Source organism: Lepidochelys kempii, chromosome 4 (assembly GCF_965140265.1).
Source record: "Lepidochelys kempii isolate rLepKem1 chromosome 4, rLepKem1.hap2, whole genome shotgun sequence".
Lineage (NCBI taxonomy): Eukaryota > Metazoa > Chordata > Testudines > Cheloniidae > Lepidochelys > Lepidochelys kempii.
Genome location: NC_133259.1, coordinates 68,276,286 through 68,292,137, shown reverse-complemented (window position 1 = coordinate 68,292,137; position 15,852 = coordinate 68,276,286). Strand labels below are relative to the sequence as shown.

The 15,852-nt window shown below is 36.8% G+C and overlaps 1 protein-coding gene across 6 annotated transcripts in view; it reads left to right on the top strand.

Moving 5' to 3' along the window:
- The window catches only part of LOC140910510 (probable ATP-dependent RNA helicase DDX60), a 78,837-nt gene that overhangs the window by 45,093 nt on the left and 17,892 nt on the right, over positions 1-15,852 (top strand). For all 6 annotated transcript variants that reach the window (XR_012158614.1, XR_012158613.1, XR_012158612.1 and 3 more), the window contains exons 25-32: positions 1,288-1,415; positions 2,606-2,764; positions 4,647-4,791; positions 9,732-9,884; positions 10,883-10,987; positions 12,149-12,349; positions 14,714-14,818; positions 15,411-15,552. Coding sequence is in view for 3 of the 6 variants with exons in the window: in XM_073341568.1 (XP_073197669.1) it covers positions 1,288-1,415; positions 2,606-2,764; positions 4,647-4,791; positions 9,732-9,884; positions 10,883-10,987; positions 12,149-12,349; positions 14,714-14,818; positions 15,411-15,552 (1,138 nt within the window). In the remaining 3 variants the exon portion in view is untranslated. The remainder of the gene's footprint in view (positions 1-1,287; positions 1,416-2,605; positions 2,765-4,646; positions 4,792-9,731; positions 9,885-10,882; positions 10,988-12,148; positions 12,350-14,713; positions 14,819-15,410; positions 15,553-15,852) is intronic.

The following is a 15,852-nucleotide window of genomic DNA, read 5'->3' as shown; positions in this document are numbered from 1 at the left end:
CTGCTTTGCTTTAGTCCACTTCTTATCTTGGTGCATTCTTGAATCCCTTTGCACAAACTATAAGTAGTGGGCATGTTTCCAGTTGAAGAAACCTTTTTTTCTGATTAATTATATTAATTATTATTATTATTTGGATTACATTCACACTTATAGGGTTGTCCTAAACACTTTACAAACACAGAATAGAAGTTCTCTTATCCTAGCAGCTCACAATCTAGGGCCTCACTCCACTCTCAGTTACACAGGTATAAATCAAGAGCATCTCTGTTGAAATCAGTGGAGTCACACCAGTGTAAAACCTGTATAAGTGAGAAGAGAATCCAGCCTCTAATTAAGGCAAGATACATCAGTGGATATATCATAACAAGCAGTAAGATGGGGCACTGGATGGAGGACAAGGGAAACAATAATGAATAATGTGAAAAAGCAAAATCTCTTTAAAATGTGGTATTTTCAACAAAATGTCTAGTGGTGCAATGATTCTTACATTCACAATAATGCAGCATTCATACAGCAGTTTAAGGCCTCAGTCTACATGTGGAATTCTTATTGAAATTAATCTGAGTTTCACAGAGTCCTCAAAGGATTCATCCATAGGCTGTATACTGCTGCCACTATTATGGGTGACCTTATAAAAAGCTAAATAGATAGAAAGTTTAAACAGAAAGCTGGAGTTTTAAATTACCTTTATTTACATTCAACATTTACATTATTATTGTGCACCCTTTGATTTCTTTCAGGTCTCACCAAATTTTGTGTTTTCCTTTAAGATTGACCCACTAGGAATCATTGCTTTGTACCATCTTTTGGGCTAGTTAAATTCCTAAATTTAAGTACAAATAAACTCAATAATTGCTGAAATCTTTTGTGGTTACCAGAACTTGTATATGTATTGTGAATATACTGGGCCAGGTTGTGTCCTAAACTACATCCTTGTGACTCCATTGTTGCCAGTGGGATTACACTGAGCAAGTGTTCCAGAATTTGGCCCTGAATAATAATCACAACAGCCCTGTAAGCATTATCCCCATTTTAAAATGGGGAAATCATGAAAGAGGTGAAGTGAGCTGACTAATCAGTGACTGACCCACAATTAGAATTTAGGATTCAGTGGTAAGGGAGCAATGTACTCTAATGGAGCGAGCACATGATTCAGTGTCTGGAATTTCTGACTTCGTTGAACAAAGACTTTAGGAAGGATAGTTGCCTCAGATAACAAAGTTTATAGCCTGCTCCATAACATACAGTTTGCAATATAAATCAGATTACTAACACTACTTTGTCTAGGTGCATCAGCTGCTGGAGTCCCTTAAGCCTCATCCTGTTGATTGTTCAAAAAATGAAAAGCGGATCAGATTTGCACATTTTGTTGAAAAACTACAAGACATGGATAAATTGCCTGCCATATTTTTTATGTAAATATACAAATTCATTTGTTTTAATGTATATCTTTTTACAAGAGTTAAAATGCTGTGTATTGGAGCTAATACTGACATGGCTCAGCAAGGTATGTTTTGTAATGTGCTATTTATTTACAAGCATCGCCTGAGATTAAGTTTGGTTTGTTAGACTGTAGTAGGTATGAATATCCATTTGTTTAAAAACATTTGAAGTAAATGCTCATATTGTAGATCAGAAGCACTCTCATCCTGTTTGCTTCCATGAGATGTTAAAAAGTCTAGCTGAACCACAATTGGAAGCTTTTAAACTGCGTGTGCGTATGTACATGTACACACACACACTACATACTTAAAGGCATATCAGGAAGGTGCTCAGCTCCTTGCAACATTAGAATTGTTAAGGTTCATAGGTATAAATATATAGAGAGGTATATGCACATGTGTATATATTTATGGTATATAATCCATTTTGTGTTATCAATAATGTTTTTAAATAAAAAACGCTTTATTCTTTTTTCTCTCCTTTGTCTCCTGAAGAAAATGGACAATGGAGTTGTTGGGTGGTATGTGTATGTTTGCACATGTGTATACAATGTCAAACAAAAATCTAAATGAATAGATTTAAAAAAACTCAAAACATACATTTTGTTTAATTCTTTAAACAATTACAAGTATAACTGAGAGAGAGAAAATAATCTAAAACAAGAAATTGTCCTCAGCAATATAGGAAACTGATTTGACTGCTCAGAGATAAGTCAGAGTCTATACAGAATGACAAAAGTAAAAAAGAAAATTCTGAGAAATTGAGTCAGCAAACCATATTAAGGGACCTGATTCTCAGCTGCCTTGTATCTTACATAAATACTTACACCTGTACAAAGTAGGCATAGAATTCTACCATCCACTTACCCACTTTGCTTAGGTGTAAGGTCCAGTTCAGCAAATCATTAAGCACATGCTAAACTTTTTAAGCATTTGAGTAATTCCATTGATGTCAATAGTACTATTCATATGTTTAAAGTTAAGCATGTGCTTAAGTGATTTGTTTAATAGAGATAGGGACTTTTTAATGTATGGAATTAACTGACAGATTACAAGACCTACTTGTGACTATTACTCTAACAGTATGACATAAGTACCTTGTTTAAAATATGTATCTCTTTAACTATCAGTGTTAACTAATCTTACTAAAATTTTGTTTTTAGGTTTAACATTCATTCAGTAGAAAAAACAGCCATGGATGCATTTTATAATTTGATGAAAAAACAAAGGAGTGAACAAGATCCAAATACTGAGAAAAAAATAGAAAGGTTAACAGATAAATTAAGAAAAACGAATAAAACCCTCGGGAGATGTCTGGCTGCGTAAGTATTACTATATATTTATTATTTTATTCTGTTAGTGCTCAGAGGCCTGAATCAGGATCAGGGCCTAATTGAGTTTGATGCTGTAAAAACACATAGCATGAGACAATTTCTGCTTCAATGAGTTTATAATTTTAATACCAGGAATAACAAGTGGATGTAACAGACAAACAGATGAAACGGGCAAGGGAGAGATGATGGTTTCCACCATTTCCTTTGGCAGGCTACCTATATGGAATAAAAAAAACTTATTTACATCCTTCAAATACTAACAATGTCCAGCTCCTGTATTATCATTGAGCCTAACTGTACATAATCAATAGAGCAGAGTGATTTTTGTGATGTCCAAACAACTCCTGTCTGAGTCCCCCAAATCAAAATCGAACTTTCAAATTCAGACATGGCAGACATAACATGGTGTAATGAAATATATAGTCATGACATCAGACCTAAGAAAAGTACATGCCAGATGTGAGATTTTCAGCCCTGCTATGGCCCCTTTGCACCATGTACAAGGGCCAGAGCAGCATAAAGGGGCCATTAAAAGCTCCTTTATGAGGATTCTTCTAGAGCAGGCACATCAGAAGAGAGCCATAAGGCTGTTTTCCAAGGACCTGTTTGTAAACTCTAGCACAGAAGGTGTAGGAGGCAGTGCTGCAACAAACAGCAATATGGAGATTCTAAGCAGTGCTGCAGTCCCTAGGGCAGTCTTGGGAGGCTTTCTTAATTTAGCCAGGCCCCCAGGGCTGTCAAAGTTATGCTGGAGGCCTCTTCAGCTCCCAGAGCAGCCTAGAACTGGGAGGTGCTGTGAGTTCTGTGATGTATCTTTTAGGATGCAGCACAGAATCTCACTCCAAAACTATAGGCCAGGCATTTTGGCAGAAAAAGTGCTTTTCTTTTGATAGCTGCTTTCCAATATAGCCAGCCTTATCTTACAACCTGAGTTTAAGAGATGGACCCCTGGAGCACGGGCTCATGTGGACTGAGGTGGTGATTGTTCCATGAAGGGTATGTTACTTCAAAGTGAATGAATGTTAAGTGTGTTTCCCTGCCTGCACTGAAAGTGTCTACAGTTGAGAGCAGCTCTTTCATTTCTGCTCCATTGTCTACCTTTAACTTGCTTATTTTTGTCAAACACTAAGACTCAGATTTTTAAAGGTATTTAGGCACCTAAAGATACATATAAGTGCCTAATGGGATTTTCGAAAGTGTCTACGTGCCATCTTTGTAACCTCCTGGAGTATACATTTAGGGGGCTGGAGTCTGATGTCATGATGAAATTAAATTAACTTATTTCAATGGGAGTTAGGCACCTAGTTGCTCTTGAAAATCCTAGTAGATTCCCATCTTTAGGCACCCGAATACCTTTACATATGTGGCCCAAAGTCACTCTTCCCTTTTCAGATTCATGACTTCAAATCTTTCCATTCATGTTAGCATATAACTGGTGTTAAACCCCTTTCACCTTTCTCTTCCCACACTACTGTAGCATTCTTTCACTCTTCTCTTACTGTATAGTAGAGTACCTATTCTTAGTTTGCAAGAATATTGTACTTTCTTGGCAATATTTTCCACTTTTACATTTCTGCTTTCTTTTCAGTTTCCTCCATTTTTGTATATCATTATCTTTTTTGCCCATGTAAGTCACTTTATATTCTGCCGTATCCTTTAAAATGTTTTTGTTGCTTTGTATGAAGGCGATGATATAAAATTCAATTGATATATATTTAATGATTTGTGAATTTACATTCATTTTGAGATCTTAATGTATGAGTCACTTGAAAAGGAAATGCATATTTAAAAGTTGAAAAGTCAAAAGAGTACTTTGTAATCAATTTTAATTACAAAAAATTACTTCTTTAAAATTGTATGTTTTATACAGTACCCTAAAAAAGCAGTCTTCCACTAACCTTGAGAGAATGATCCTTAATTTGAATGAAAAACAACATTTAAGGAAAAGACTTGAAAAGCTTACTAAGGTCCCTCCAGACAGTACTTATGCTAATTCTAAAGCTGTGGATAAAGAAGTGAGTAATTTATTATTGATAAACATAACTTTTGTTTTTGTTTTTTTAAATGTTTAAATGTAGGATTATATGTCTGATATTGCTGTACTTTATAACTGTGTGCTTAATCTGTCATGAAACTTGTCTAAATTGAAAGCACGGTCCTGCAAGATACAGAGCACCTCTAGTGAGATGCTGAGTGCCTTCACCTTCATTTGACTTTTATTTTTAAGATGGATCCAGACTCATTCATCCTCCCACTGAGATCCAGGCAGGGGAGTTACTCTAGCATTAGAGCTTCTTGTAATTCCTGCAGACACTATGCCCTGAGGGGAGAGGATGATTTGCCCAGCCGTTGGGAATTATGGAGTGCAGAAGGCAAGGAATCCATTCCTGTGAACTCTCCTCAATGCACAGCTCCATCAGTTTTTGATCTGGGACTCGTATTTTTTGATTAGTTGATTAACTCACTTTGGAGCTAGCATGACTTTCCCAGTCTTGTACACATCACAAAATAGCCATATGGTGTCATTTCAGGCAAGGGTATCTATGTAGGAAAGCGTTTAGCACATACTCAACTTTATGTAACATTGACTGCCATGTTAAATTTAATATTGATGAAGTTCCATTGATACATGACAAAACACATGCTTAAGTGCTTTCTTGAACAGGAATGAATTTAAGCATAGGTTCAAGTGCCTTATACCAGTAATTCTGGATTTGGCTTTTTGAAAAGATAGATTCTGTCTTCAAACTATCAGACTAGAGAATAAGACATTCTGATGAATAAATATTTGTTTTGCAAAATGGAGTTCATCAGGATAAAACCACAAATATTGTATATGTTAAATTTCAATAAATTAGCTAATTATTTAGGTAAACAGATGATGGATGTTCCCAGTTAGATTTTCTGATCCAATTCAGGAAACCATTTAAGCACATGCTTAAACACATATTTAAATACTTTCTGGAATCAGAGTCTTAATGCATATTTCCTCTGTGTGTGTGTGTGTGTGTGTTTATTTAAATTTCTTCAAATCATGTACATCAGCTCTAGGTATGTAAACATTATTTTTGGAATAAATACATCCATTACAGTTACATTGGATCAAAGTACAAAAAAGTCCCAGTTTACAACAAAGAAATAAATGTTTTCCTCTCAATACACTTGTACCCCTGTAAACCCGCTCCCTAAGGAAAAACCTGAGAAAATACAGAGGCCTTGCAGCATGCCATGAAAGTCAACAAAGGTGGACTTTGTCAAACCACACAATAGGGACAGTGGTTAGGAAAGGCATATTCCAGAATTGTAGATTGTAAGGATGTTTTCTCTATGACTATATTAGGTTAATTCAAGAGAAGGCTGTCTGGGGAAAACAGGCAAGAAGGAAGAGAATGGCTCAAGATAGCCACCTCTCAGAAAACAGTTAAGAGTTGTTAAGGGACAATTCCAGAACTACTAGTTATTATTTTACCTCCTCTCCAGCCAAACTATAAAACTGCTTTGGAATAGGACAGGAGAAGGACCAGACAGGACCAGGGCAGAAGGACAAACGAACTCTGGCAAGGGCATAGGCTTGGAAGTGACATCCTGGGTCACTGCAAGCAACCCTGTCATATAATCCCATTCATACATTTATCAAGCTCCGTTTTAAAACTGTTTAGGTTGTTGCCCCTACAACTCCAGCTGGAAGGCTCTTCAAGAATCTCACTCCTCTGAAGTTAGAAAGTTTCTTCTAATTTCCAGCCTAAATTTATTCATGGCCAGTTTATAATAATTTGTTTTTGTGCCAACATTATCCTTAACTTAAATAGCTCTTCTTCCTCCCTGGTGTTTGCCCCCCACATTCTGAATGTATAGATAGACAGCAATTATATCCTTGCTGTCAAGAGATGAAGATCCTTTTTTAATTCTGCCAGAGGAGCAGCTAGCCCTGTAACCATGACACTTTCTTAAAACCTTCAGTACCACTTCAGTCTTATACAGGTTCAGACTTAGCCAGCTAGCTCTTAACCAAACCCCAGCCTTTGATAGGTACTAGTAAGCTAATCAATATTGCACGTGAAACAGTGAAAGCTGTTTTTGAAAATATAAGCCTTTAACTTTACCTTCATGATAAGGAAATATTAACTGGTGTGCATGTTTCTTCTGTGCAGTGTCTTTCCTCATTCATTACTAATGGGTAAAGCCTCCCACTTGTGGGATTCAGGATTGGTCTGGTGTTGATGCTGAAAGCTACAGGACTAAGCCCCACCCTTCAATTTAGGCCACCAGATTTTCTGCCTCTGGTGGCAGAAAAAATTGGTGGTTCAGTTTCTTCTGAGCATTTTGTTCTATAACTATAATTTTGATTTTGTTTTTGTGCTGTGGCAGCCTCATTTCAATTTCTATCTCCTCTTTTATGGTGAGGCATTACCACAGTATTGAAGCTCTAACTTTCTGGCTTCTCCAGTACAGCACCTCTTGAATGGGCTCCCTCTGCCTCCTACTGTCAGAGCAGAAAAGCCTTGCAAGCATCTAGCCAAGTTCAAGAGAGGCTATAGGTAGCTTTTCAGGAGTCTCAGGGAAAACTATATTCTGTTGCACAAGTATTGACCTTTGCTCTGCCAGGGCATGGGGCTTGAGAGGGCAAGCTATACCCTTCAGCTACAAGCTGCTGACCCTTGCACTGCCAGGGTATGGGCTTTCAGCCAGACTGGTGTGTAAAGATTGACTCCTGCCTAAAGACGCGACTCCACCATGGGAGGGCTGGTCAGTAGCATGAGGATTCCCATAGAGAGGAGATCCCCTCACAGTCTGCTTCAGGGTAAGTCTTGCAAACTACAGAGGCTTCAGATTGCAAAACTGTAAAAGTCATTATATCCTTCATAACAATGTGTATTTTTAACGAGCAAGTGAGGTAAAAATTGGGGTTGACACCCTTTGGTTTTTGCCTTCCCACCTTGAGGGAAGTGTTTGCTAACACTTTTCTCCTCACAAGGGCTCTTTCACATGCTGTATAAGGCGTATCACCCTTCTATCACCCTCCAGTCTGGCCGGCATGCAGAGAGGCCTGTTACTCTTGTGAAGCTCTGTCTCAGGCTGCAGTATAATGGGAATTGTGCCTGCCTGGTTTTCAGCCCAAAGCCTGTTGGTCTGCCAGGAGAAGGGGGCTAAGAGTATGATAGGTGGGAAAGGGTCTTTCTTTCCACGGGTTGGCTCCACACTAAAGCATAACAAACATTTCAGGCAGACTGTGACTAGAACAAAGGACTCCATTCCTCAGACAGCTGCATCATCATGGATTACAAGGAGATATGTAAAAATCCCTCCCCATGTTCAAATGACTTCAGATCTACTGAAAGGCTTGGCAAAATCTGAATTTTTAAAAATAATTTTGACAGCTAATATCAATTGTCTATTTTAAAACATTGTTTTCTATTTTTATTTATTTTAAATGTTCACAGTTGTGGAAAATTATGGGGGCTTAGATGATAATAATTTAATGATGGTAGACAATGAGGTTCAAAAAGCTAAAGCTTTATAGCTGTTAAAACACAAGTTGTCAACATCACATGTCAAAATATACAAAGCAATTGTCTTTAAATCAAACTGTAATAAGTTCTCAAGCAGAACTTTTCTTGCTTTGCCTATCTGTAGATATCAATTATTATCAATGAAAATATGTTTTGTCTGTGTGTGTACGGTGAAATTGATATTTACCAATAAAAATCTAATCCTTCCAAACCTAATAACTGAGTAGTGCACTAAGAGGCACTAGGTCTCTTCTACAGTACTTACCTGGGCGCTAGCCATCCTATGGAAGCAGGCAGGCATCCCTTCAGGCTCCTGGGGCCATCTAGCAGGCAATTCCCACAATCAAAGTATTCACTTTAACAGCCCTATCAGTAACATGTCTGAACAGAAACATAGACATGACCATACCGGTTCGTACCAATGGTCCATCAAGTTTATGTATCATGTCTATGACCAGTACCAGTTACTTCAGAAGAAGGCGCAACAAGAAGACAGCTATAGTGCTCTCAGAGAAGTTTTCTCATACCTCTTATTAGCAGCTTTCTTATGATTGAAGCATGAGTGTTCATATCCCTTCCAAAACCAGGGTAAAAGCTTCTAGACTTTGGCAATGGAAATAATGTTCTGGGCAGAGAAGAAGAATCTGCTGTTTTTTCAGGACAGTTCTTACATAGGGGTTCAGAAAAGTGAGAGCTGAAGACCTCCTGATCTCTATGAAGACCTCTTTATAGTCCCCAGTTGGCCCAGAAGGCACTTCAGACCTTTTAGGCAGCCAGGGAACCTACATTGCACCTGTAGAAAACACCAGATGTCTTGAAGCAGGGACGTCTTCATCCAGATCAAGTTAGCCTAGACACCGGAAGAGAAGTGTAGTTCAGGAGGGTTTCTCCATTAGCTTCCTCATACTTTTGGATATCTAGACATACCTCAGCCAGAAAATTTCATCATCTGGTCAATTTATATTTCTAATTAATGAGAAGAGAAGCTGTGCTGCAGAATGAGAAATGTCTTACATGATCATTTTCTTTCTGTTAGCAGCTTCTCTCCTCATTCAGCACACCCTGGTAGACTGGTAAGTGTCTGGAATACAATTTGTAACAAATTCAAAATTTTCTCTAAAGGGAGATTTAGATATAGACTTACCTGAAAGTTATTAATATATTATATTAGATTTTCTTAATGCTAATAATTGGTTGGTGGAGTATTGCTACAGTTTTGGAAGAACAATTCTGGTAGCCTGAGCTGATGGGTGGGCTTAGTCTTGGAGGACTCCAGCAACAACATTGGACCACCTCTGAATTCCACAGGTGGCCTGTATTACCTGTTAGTGAGGAGTGGGGAGAGAAGCTGCTCACAGAAAAAATTAATCAGGTAAGAATTTTCTTATTTTGTTTTACAACACTTAAATGATTGTGATTAATACTTAACATTTCTTTACATGTAGACCTTGATGGAGATCTTTCATCGAATTAGGTTTCAAAGGAAGTGTTTCCAGCTGAGAATGTTGGCACAGAAGGGTATTGGATATCATCATGCTTCAATGGCATACAAAGAAAGACAAGTCGTGGAGATGCTTTTCAGGATGGGATATATCCGGGTTGGTAACTTATAATCATTTTTATGGACAATTCTTTTATAAGGAATAATTTCATAATTTCTCATTACATTTCATTAAATCACAGCTTGACCCATATAATTCAGATATAAATTTATTTTCATTGACTATGGTAAAATATATTGCACTTGGTTTCCCAGCATTAATTTTTAATACATTGACAGGAGAGTTCCTAAATTAGAAACAAAATATCTAAAAACTCTAAAAATAATAAATTGACTGGTTCAGGACTAAATGTTACCATCTTCAAGATTAGGGCACTGAATCAGAAAATTTTCGTAAATCTCTGCACACAAAAATAATAAGTAAACAGATACTAGATCTGCCTTTTGATTTTTATGACACTGTATAGTTATGGGTGTAGTGATTCCAAAGCCCATTTCTGCCACATTATATCAATACAGTACCTCCATATCACAGCCTCTGTATTTACTAATTAACAGTGAAAGTTTCTTTAAAATTGAATGTGATTATATTTAGGGAAATTAACTACATAATGGCATGTTTGGAAGCACTAATGAGATAATGTTAAAACTTAATGTATGTACTTTGCATCAAATGTAGATCATGCTTTCTCATGCTGTTGAATTATTTCCAACTGTGCTGCTACTTGGCTTTAGCATTATTGAAATAGAAGCAGATTTCCCAGGGTGCAGATATTGTATTCTTTAAATTACTACTTTTTTATAATTTTATATTAAAAAGTTACATAAATATTTTATTTGCACAGTTTTAAAAAAGATAAATGAAGAAAAGTTAAAGTTATATTCATAATTCTATTAAATCTATTTGGCTGAAATCCTGGCTCCACTAAGTTATTGGTAAAATTCCCGATGACTTCAGTGGGCCAGGATTGCAAACATTATTTTAAATATATAGTAATAAACCAATTTTTTAAAATAAAACAAATAAATATGCAAACTAAATTAAAAATTGCTTCTCTTACTGCTAATAAATGCACTTACTTTTGACTTTCCTAGGTGGTTACAGCTACTGGATCACTTGCTTTGGGAATCAATATGCCATGTAAATCGGTTGTCTTTAGTGAAGATTCTGTCTTTTTAGATGCTCTGAATTATAGACAGGTATTGAAATACACCAAGTCGCATTTGTATTGAACATATATATATATATATATATATATATATATATATATACACACACACACAGACATACTTTTCCTCACACTAGTGCAGAAAATACCTTCTTTTTCAAATTGCTTCTGTGTATTCTGAATCATATGTGCTGCCTTTAATGCCAAAAATGAGTTTTTACTGCTTGATACTTTCGTTAGCACTACAGAGTTGACACTGCTCAGAGATTGAGCTGCATTGTATACTTTCTTGTGCATTATCAACACAGCTATTTACTAAATTAGTCAGTTACATCTGTGCAAACCTATTGCAGGTAATGCAGTTACACAGGTAAAATGGAAGACATAATGTGAAGACAAAGGGGTGTGCAGGTTTAAATTAAGGTACAGTTCAGCCTGTAGAACCTTTTATTAAGGTAATGATGTGAGAGAAGGAAAGAATCCAGGTTGAAGTTCAGAGCCCAGGGTGAGTTTGAAAGACTGAAATTAAAAACACCAGCCCACTTCTTTACTTATAAATTGACTATATTTGATGTAGAATGTATTTAGAGATGCTAAAAGAGGAACACCATGACACCATTTTTACAGATGCACCACACCATAAGTTTGTGAGGTACACTGGGATCCTTTGACAAGAAAGATACAAAGTGTAACATCACTATCACTTTAGATGTTTAGTGAATATTAGGAGAAAACACCTACACTGCCACATATAATTATAGCTGGGGTGATAAGGAAACCAGTATTACCTAAGGGCATATTAACTGGTTATATTGCTTCCTAAGATCTTCTTTAAAAAATTGTGGGTTGCATATGTTATTTTTCAAACTAGTATCATTAGTGTAAATGCTTTTGTACCCTAATATACTATGGAGAGGAGCACCATATACAATTTAAATAAAGGCTGGGGGGGGGGAGATAGCTCAGTGGTTTAAGCATTGGCCTGCTAAACCCAGGGTTGTGAGTTCAATCCTGGAGGGGGCCATTTGGGATCTGGGGCAAAAATTGGAAATTGGTCCTGCTTTGAGCAGGGGGTTGGACTAGATGACCTCCTGAGGTCCCTTCCAACCCTGATATTCTATGATTCTAAAGAAAATAGAACAGAATTTTTGTGAAATATTAATCTTTAGAATTTATAAATAACCCCTTTTAGATGTCTGGACGTGCTGGAAGACGTGGACAAGATATGATAGGAAGTGTGTTCTTCTATGATATCCCACTGCCTAAGGTTGAAAAACTTATAAAATCCAATGTACCCCAACTGAAAGGCCAGTTCCCTCTGAGTATTTCCCTGGTACTGAGACTCATGCTATTGGCTGCAAAAGCAGATGACAAAGCAGATGCCAGAGCAAAGGTATATTAATTCATTTTAAAAAAAATCTTTTAATTTTATTATATTTATATATTCTCTCTAACTCAAGTACAAAGTATGCATTTCAAATGTAAACAGTCTGACACCAAATAAAGTGTATATTTTCCTACTGGAGCCTCTTAGGGTAAATCTCTGCTGCAGGAAAAAAACCTGCGGAAGCAAGTCCCAGAGCCTGGGTCAACCGACTTGGGCTTGTGCTACTGAGCTAAAAATAGCAGTGTAGACGTTCCTGCTCAGGCTGGAGGTTGCGCTCCGAGACTCAGCCACTCGGGTGGGTATCAGAGCTCAAGCTCCAACCTGAGTGGGAATGTTAGCACTGCTATTTTTAGCCCCACAATGCAAGCCCTGGGAGCCAGAGTCTGTTGACCTGGGCTTTGAGACTCACTGCTGTGAGGTTTTGTTGGTTTTTTTCATTTTGCATTGTAGCCGTACCCTAAAAGTCTCTTGTGCTATAAGGACACCAAATCTCACTGATAGGAAAAAAGATGCTGCCAACAAGATGGCTAAAAAGTTTAGTCTTTCAAGAAGCACAAGATAGCTACTTGTAGAAAGACATTTTAGTGTTAAAATATTAGTTTTGCTTATAGAAGTCACTGTTTTGATTTTGTCTTTCACTTCCTCTCTTTGTGTCTCCTCCTTATCTCTTTCTACTGGTTCTATTTTCTCCTCTTTTCTCCCCCTTCACCTTTTGATAACAGTAGCATCAGAGGTCCCAGTCAGGATTATGGCCCTAATGTGCTAGGTGCTATAAAAACACGTAAGAGACTGCCCCAGCATGTTTTTAGTTTAACTAGAGAAGCCAGACAAAAGGAGAGAGAAAGTGATGAAACATACAGACTTAATCACTGTTGGTTGGAAAACATCAGATTAGTTCAACATTTTTGTTTTGTGTTGTATTTTTCATGTCTTATGGAGCAGATGTAGGACAAGGGTGGGGAAGGCAGATAGAAAAGAGGCAACAAGAAAGACAAAGGAGGGCACAGAGGTCAATGAGGGGAAGAGTAATAAAGAGGATGGGGAAGACCAAGGATGGTGGACAGAGCAAAACTGGCAGGGATTGTGAGGGGAAAGAGTGAAGATGTCAGAGCAAAAAACCATCAAGCAAAGAAGAAAAATGCCCAGAATCTAACCTACAGAAGGAATGGTCTGAGGACATTGACAGGCCCCAGGGGTTGTGAAGCTTTGCTGCTTCTGGCCTCCTGCTCGGGTGTGTCTTAGAGCAGTGACTCTCCACCTTTCCAGACTACCGTACCCCTGTCTGGAGTCTGATTTGTCTTGTGTACCCCCAAGTTCCACCTCACTTAAAAACTACTTGCTTACAAAATCAGACATAAAAATAAAAAAGTGTCACAGCACATTATTACTGAAAAATTGCTTATTCTCTCATTTTTACCATATCATTATAAAATAAATCAATGTATATATAAATATTGTACTTACATTTCAGTGAATAGTATATAGAGCAGTATAAACAAGTCATTGTCTGTATGAAATTCTAGTTTGTACTGACTTTGCTAGCGCTTTTTATGTAGCCTGTTGTAAAACTAGGCAAATATCTAGATGAGTTGATGTACCCCCTGGAAGACCTTTGCATACTCCCATGGGTATGCATACTCCTGGTTGAGGACTACTTTTTTAGAGCTTTCAGGGATGGCTTTTCCTCTGGGAGCCTGATCTGCCTCCTCTGAACTCATGGCTGGTGAATGCTGCATGGAGCTTGGTGTGTGTCCATTCTGCCTACATTTTCATATTGTTCATGTTAATTATACATTCGGAATCAGAAGATCCTGTGGGATTCAGGATTTCAACTACATGTGAAGGAAATGAGTAAAAGGGGATGAGGGTGGGAAATAACTGTGAACAGCAATTTGGTCACGCTGGAGGAAAAATAAAAGGCCTAGAATAGAAGGGAAAAAAAGCACTAATTTAAATTCATTTACAGAAAAATTAACTACTGTTAATTCTGAATTAACTACTTAAAATAAGAAAGTAAATATGCTTATTAAAATACTGAACATAGCCCTTAGCAGTGTGTGTAATATGTTCAATATTAAAACAATGCACATTTTAGTTTAAATATTCAAATACATATTAATGCCCTGATCCTGCAAAGATTTAGGCATGTGCTTAACTTTATGTATTTACCCATCACATAAAGTTACACACATGCCTAAATCTTTGCAGGATCAGGTCATTGGGATGGTATTTTCAAAAGACCTGAAAGAGTTAGGTACCCAACTCCCCATTAAAGTTAAAAACATTCTATAGGAGTTGGGTCTTAGTTTCTTTGTTTGTTTGAGACATTAAAACATCGCAGTTCCTAAATTCATCTATCTTTTTACCAAGGTTCTGTCAGTGTTGAAGCACTCACTGCTGTCCTTCAAACAACCACGGAATACTGAAATGTTAAAAGTATACTTTATCTTTTCCTTGCAGTTTCTTGTCAAAGAGGTAAGCTTTAATTCTTAAGAATTAAAGAGAGAATATATCCAGAGATAAGAGATTAAGGTTAAGAGAATATATCCAGAATTGCACTCTGTATTATATATTTGTTCTCAAACATTACTGGAAACAAAGCCAGAAATCTTACAAACTGTATTGTTTCTTTCATATAATTATTGTACCACTTATTTTATGTTCTATAGCAGCATTCAGGCATTAGTTAAGAAAAACTGGGTGAAGAAAACCAGATAAAGAAAGAGACTTTTAGCCCAATTTTTAAAATATAATAAGTATTCCAATCCTACATTTAAAGGAAGGCTGTTCATTTTTTGTGAAGCAAGACAATAGGGAGAGTGCTAATCCTGTTGCATGTATAAGTATGATCAAGGATGGCACACAGGGCAAAATATGAACTGAGGTATCCATCCATATGATATTTTAAGATGCAAATACATAAAATTCATTTAAAGACAGAATTTTCCCAAAGACAGCATGTTAATAATTGTACTTCTATCAAGCCCCAGTTCACGAGACTTCACAATGTCAAGCACTTTGTATCTTGCACATTTGAACTAGCTTAACAAAATATTTTATTAACTAGGGCTACTTGGATCAAGAAGGTAACCCTATGGGATTTACTGGACTTGTGACCCATTTACATTATCATGAACCTTCAAATTTTGTTCTAGTTAGCTTTCTTGTGAAAGGCTTATTCCACAAACTGTGCCAGCCAGTTGAGAACAGTAAGTTAATATTTCATACTTTTTAATTAATGTAACTACATTTTTGTGAATGACCATCTAAATCGTGCTCATATTTTATTATGTGCTCTAAAGTTAATGATCTGTAATTATCTTAGACAATTACAAAACAAATGTGACATGTACTTCCTTCCATATAAGGTTAGTAGAACCTTTCTATTGTTATATGTTCACTAAGTTTGAAGTCTAAAGCATTTGTAGTTCCCATGCTAGATAGTGTAAATGTAAGTTGTTTTCAAATTTAGTAATTGGTATTGTGTAAAAAAAAAAATCTAAAAAGAT